Genomic DNA, 6,514 nt, shown 5'->3' with positions numbered 1-6,514 from the left:
TGCCCTGGTAGGCCCTGAAACGCACACGCGTGAAGGAAACTGACTGCTATTATATTACAGTCCAAAAAAGTTTAGTTTTTTTTTTTAAATGTGTATCGTATAGGGCTATTCCAAGCTAGGGAAATAAGAAATATATGGCATAGTGCAATACTGTATATATTATAATTGTATATATGGGCAAGTGACAAATGTTCACTCACACTTTAACATCCCAAGAACTGCCTTCAGAAATATACTTGGTGTGTCTTCTTTGCTTCAAATACTTGGTAAATGTGGATCTCACATAAAAAACAAAGTGCAAAAAAATAGATTGGATGACTGTATGAGTAAAGAGTAAAAAAAGCATTTATTACTTACATCAAAGTAAATAAAAGCAGGTAAATGAGTCCAACGCGTTTCTTCCCTGTTAGGGACTTCCTCAGGGACAATCTTTAACAAAGATGATGAATAAAAATACATCCAAACCTAGTTACAAACATCCCCTAATATATACCACCCCCAATCAGTCCCAATGATGGTTCTGCAGATCATTCCATTTCTCTTCAGCTGTTTGCAATTATAATTTGAGTTACTTCCGGGTTTCGTGTGTCCTGTGCGGTCACGTGACTTCCGTGATGACGTCATGCGTTCCAGCTATGCGTTCCACCTTCATTTCGGCTGTCACTCATAATGACAGGCTGAGATGTTGAAAAAAGTCCAAAAAAGACTGTTTCTGAATAGAAATACAAATGGGGGGAGTGTACAAAAGGGAATGGCAAAGAGGATAAAGAGATATTGCTAATTTAAAGGTTTTTTGAATAATATTTATTTATAAAAGACAAAACAAACACACCAATAACCTGTGTTTCTTACATTGATATATTTGTCAGTGTGCATGAATGCCTAACTCCATACTGCATAAGGCAGCATGCACACTGCATAATGTAATATGCACAAGCCAAGATATTCCAAATAATGCCATAAATGCGTTAAAAAATAATTCTGCAAAAAATATATATATAAAAAATAGTAATAATAAAAGATGCGAAATAATAAAACATGGTAGTTTTTCTACCTTCAACAGAAAATCTGTAATTTTAAAATTAAGGCATATCTAATGCCACTAGAAGACCAAGTATTTATAATTTTGAGAGGAAACGTTCCTCTATAATCGATGGTAGGAAAAAATAGAATAGATTCTTGGCTTGTTCAATACCAAAAAACATACAGAGGGATATATGACAATATACACCACCCATAGAGAGCAAAAGAAAAGAGAGCAGAGGAAAAAAAGCAAGCTATTGGGACACCAGATATGAGTGAGTGGTGGCACGGGGCAGGCCCTGAAATGCACACTCGTGAAGGAAACTGACTGCTATTATATTACAGTCAAAAAAGTTTTTTTTTTTGTTAAATGCAAGCTATTGTGACACCAGATATGAGTGGTGGCACTGGGCAAGTGGGCACAGTATACGCTGTGAGCCTGACACACACGCTGCCTGACAACTAACTGCTATTCAAACTATTACAGTCAAAATTTTATATTTTTTTTTTTAAAGGTACACTACTGTTACACCAGATATGAGTTGCACTGGTGTGACACTGTGCCCTGGCAGGCCCTGAAACGCACATGCGTGAAGGAAACTAACTGCTATTATATCACAGTCAAAAATGTTTTTTTATTTTTAAATGCAAGCTATTGTGACACCAGTGAGTGAGTGGTGGCACTGGGCAGGCCCTGAAACGCACACTAGTGAAGGAAACTGACTGCTATTATATTACAGTCCAAAAAGTTTTTTTTTTGTTTTTAAATGCAAGCTTAAGCTATTGTGACACCAGATATGAGTGGTGGCACTGGGCAAATGGGCACAGTATGCACTGTGAGCCTGACACAGAAGCTGGCAGGCAGGCAGGCAACTGCAATTACATTACACAGAAAAAAAAAGCAGACTGATGTTCTAGCCCTAAAAAGGGCTTTTTGGGGTGCTGTTCTTACAGCAGAGATCAGATGAGTCCTTCAGGACTGTAGTGGACACTGAATACCCTAGCCTAGCTATCAATTTCCCTATCTAATCAGCACCAGCTACACTTTCCCTCCTCTCACTAAGCATGCAGCTTCAGAATGAATTTAAAATGGATGCTGGGAGGGTCTAGGAGGGAGGGTCTGCTTCTGATTGACTGGAATGTGTCTGCTGACTGTGAGGTACAGGGTCAAAGTTTACTCAATGATGACGGATAGGGAGCAGACCGAACAACGCATATGTTCGCCATCCGTGGCGAACGCGAACAAGCGATTTTCGCCTGGAACTATTCGCCAGCGAACAGTTCGGGACATCCCTACAAGTCACAAATTTCTTTTTTGAGTAGAGCATTTTCTAAAATCATAACTCTTTGCAAAGGTCATACTATAATATGCGGTGATTTTAACTGCATATTGGATCCAAACATGGACATAAAGAGGAGTGGTGGTAAACATCCGTTACACCAGACCACCCTCTTGAGTTCAACATTTTCTAAACTTATTAATTTGCATGATCTATACGATACATGGCACAGTTTATACCCAAACGATAAAGATTACACCTTTTTTTCAAATGCACATAGCACTTACTCTCGGACATGTGTCTAGTGGATAAATTAACATTAATGAATGTCTCTGAGATAAAAATAGGTACTAGGGTTTGGTCTAATCATGCACCGGTTGTCACCACCTTTAGAGCACAATTCGCAGTAAGGGGTAGAAGCACATGGCGCCTTAATGAAATCTCTCTTAAATCAAACAAACCTAGTCTCCCAAATAAGCACGACAATTAGGTATTTTTATAATGATCATCTCTTTGATACTTCAAGCTCTGTAATAAAATGGATGACACTTAAGGCAGTCCTGAGAGGGTTATTTATTCAAGCAGGCTCAATACAGAAAATAAAGATATTGGCAGATAAAGAAAGTCTCCTAAACAAACTTAGTGAATTAGATAAAGCAAATAAATTGAACCCCACTAAAATAATATCTAAACAGATAGCTGTAATGAAACAAGAAATACAAGAGATGTCCGTAAATATAATAGAGAGACAATTAAGGAAACTAAAACAGACACATTACTTGCAGGGCAATAAGGCTGGTAAATTAGAAAGCAAATTAAAGTCCCAATATTTACAGACTAAAATTCCATTCTTGATAGATTCAAACAGCATAAAATTGTACAATCCGCAAGATGTAGTGGAGGAGTTGGGCTCCTTTTACCAAAAATTATATAATTTAAGGCTGGATATAAATATGTACCAGCCTTCAAAAGATGAAATATCTACTTTTCTTAATGAGGTTAATTTGCCTAGATTAACTACTCAACAATGTAATGTTCTTTCTGAACAGTTTTCTGAAGATGAAGTAAGAAAGGCGATATATACACTTCCTAAAAATAAAGCTCCGGGCCCAGATGGGTTTTCAAATAATATTTTTGTAATTTTTGATGCTCACATCTTGCAAATGTATTTAATTATTTTAAGGTAGCTGGGTCTTTACCGGAAGAAATGCATTTGGCCCATATTATTACTTTACCCAAACCAGGTAAAGTGCCCAATGAATGTGTTAATTTAAGACCGATTTCTCTACTAAATACAGACATAAAAATATATGCAAAAATTTTGGCTACACGAATGAAACCTATGTTAACAGATTTGATTTCACTGGAGCAATCAGGGTTTGTACCGTCAAGAGAACCAGATGACAATGCCCGCCATTTTTTAAATTTAATCACTTGGGCACAAGTCAGCAAACAGAAGGGTTTATTATTAGCCCTCGACGCAGAGAAAGCGTTTGATCGACTAAACTGGTCTTATATGCAGGAAGTATTGCTAAGAATGGGGTTCCCCCAGGGGCGGTTTCTGGGGAGCGCTGAGTGCTGATGTGTGATCCTGGCTCGCCGTGTCCCAGTCTCTCACAGAGTGCGGCCACAGCATGCCTTATCACCGCACCTGGGACGAGTTCGCTCCGGCCGCAGAGAAACTCTACCAGGCCGACCCCATGAAAGTTCGCGTGGTGCTAAAGTACAGACACTGTGATGGCAGCCTGTGCATTAAAGTAACAGATGATGTTGTGTGTTTACTGTACAGCAGTGTTCCCTAACCCCCGGGCTGCGGACCGGTACCGGTCCGTGGATCAAACGGTACCGGGTCGCCCGGATCCCCCCCCCCGAGATTCTCCCCTGCCGGGTAATGCAGGGCTGGCATTGCCCAAGTGCCAGCCCTGCAATGTGCCTGCGGACCGGAGGGGAGATCAGAGATCTCCCTTCCCGGTCCGCAGGCACTGTGCTGACAGCCGGCAGGGGAGGGAGTGAGAGAGGACCCGGGAGCTCTTACCTGCAGCTCCTCCGGGTCCTGCTCTTGCGAGATTTAGAGCGTTGCCGCGGTAACCACGGCAACGCTCCAAATCTCGCGAGAGTGAACTCTAGCCCTGTAACTGGGCTAGAGTTCATCTCACCACCGCTGGGACCACCAGGGAATCCCCACCGGACCACCAGGGACTAAGAAATGTCCCCCCTCCTCCCAGTAAAGGTAAGAAGGGAGGGGGGACATGAATATATTAATTTTAATAAAATAAAAAAAAAGAAAAAGCCACCCTACCCTCCTTACCCCCCCCCATACACACACTGCCCCCATGCACACACTACACACACTGCCCCACAAACACTGCCCCCATGCACACACTACACACACTGCCCCACAAACACTGCCCCCATGCACACATTACACACACTGCCCCACAAACACTGCCCCCATGCACACACTACACACACTGCCCCACAAACACTGCCCCCATACACACACTACACACACTGCCCCCATGCACACACTACACACACTGCCCCACAAACACGGCCCCCATACACACACTGCACACACCGCCCCACAAACACTGCCCCCATGCACACACTACACACATTGTCCCACAAACACTGCCCCATACACACACTACACACACTGCCCCCATGCACACACTACACACACTGCCCCACAAACACTGCCCCCATACACACACTGCCCCACAAACACTGCCCCCATACACACACTGCACACACCGCCCCACAAACACTGCCCCATGCACACACTACACACACTGCCCCCATGCACACACTACACACATTGCCCCACAAACACTGCCCCCATACACACACTGCACACACTTCCCCACAAACACTGCCCCATGCACACACTACACACATTGCCCCACAAACACTGCCCCATGCACACACTACACACATTGTCCCACAAACACTGCCCCATACACACACTACACACACTGCCCCACAAACACTGCCCCCATACACACACTGCCCCACAAACACTGCCCCATACACGCACTGCACACACCGCCCCACAAACACTGCCCCCATACACACACCGCCCCACAAACACTGCCCCATACACACACTACACACACTGCCCCCATACACACACTACAAACACTGCCCCCATTTTTATTAACTCTCACATGAACATGCTATATACATTCAGTCTGCGTATGTGTGGGACCCTGAACCAACAATTTTGAGTCTATGTCTTTATGTGACTGTGTTTGTGATTTTCGGACTATGTATGTGTCTGTGTGTTTTTTTAATATATGTGACTGTTTTTTTTTTGTCTTATTAAATCAAAACAAGCGGGCCACGGAAAAATTATCAAACGTTTACCGGTCCGCGGCGATAAAAAGGTTGGGGAGCACTGCTGTACAGGACCGACCAGGCACAGGATGTAAAGAGGATTGAGAAATTCCACAGTCAGCTGATGAGAGTAATGGTTGCCAGGGAATCCCGCAGCACTGCCATGGAAGCAGACTGAGAATCTGATAGCGCAGAGAAACGTGTTTCGGAGTAATCACCATGAGACGATGAGGGAACAACTGAGAAAACAACATGATTATAGGATGCTCAGATTAACTGAGAGAACGCTGAAAACAAACAAGAGGGCAGTTTGTGTCTATTTGGACATCTGGGGAAGTTTTAGATATTCTTTCAGTTGAAAGACTCTATTTATTTTTGGAATTGGATCAAGAAATATAAACCCAACTCTGGACAGCATTCTTCCAAAATAAGCAGTGTTTGGCAGGATGTAAACTTGTAACTTTTTTTTATTTTTATTTTTTTGACATGGCAAAAATTTATACTCTAAAAATTCAATTAGCAAAATGAGTCTGCCATGTGGAATGGTTTTTACAAGATCCTTCTAAAACAAAAAGCTAGATAAATGCTTGAATTTTTTTTTCTCTCTTCCCCCCTATTTTTTCCATTTGTACCTCCAGTTATGTGTGCCCAACCATGCAATCTTTGTCTTAAATCATTATAATTTTTGATTGCGCAGAATCCCATTTTTATTTCAATTGTGCTATTTACATATGTTTTAAAGTGCAAAAATAGTGTGCCCAATGTTAATAGAGCTAATATGGTTATATTGTGTAAATCTGGGGATTCCTGGACATTCCCTGTGTGAGGACACCAATACGAATTCTGGCTAGCACATCAAAATGTCTGTCTCTTCT

At 42.2% G+C, this 6,514-nt stretch overlaps 1 protein-coding gene across 1 annotated transcript; it reads left to right on the top strand.

Annotated features, from left to right (window-relative positions):
- Nucleotides 1-3,933: 3,933 nt before the first annotated feature.
- Nucleotides 3,934-6,116, top strand: LOC134600486 (signal recognition particle 9 kDa protein-like). Its single transcript, XM_063445019.1, has 2 exons — nt 3,934-4,079; nt 5,699-6,116. The coding sequence occupies exons 1-2, from the start codon at nt 3,938-3,940 to the stop codon at nt 5,815-5,817; spliced, it is 261 nt and encodes an 86-aa protein (XP_063301089.1). The 5' UTR covers nt 3,934-3,937; the 3' UTR covers nt 5,818-6,116.
- The last annotated feature ends 398 nt before the right edge of the window (nt 6,117-6,514 follow it).

The sequence above is a fragment of the Pelobates fuscus genome, chromosome 1 (assembly GCF_036172605.1).
Source record: "Pelobates fuscus isolate aPelFus1 chromosome 1, aPelFus1.pri, whole genome shotgun sequence".
In the NCBI taxonomy this organism is placed as follows: Eukaryota; Metazoa; Chordata; class Amphibia; order Anura; family Pelobatidae; genus Pelobates; species Pelobates fuscus.
This window is presented reverse-complemented; position numbering and strand designations above follow the sequence as displayed.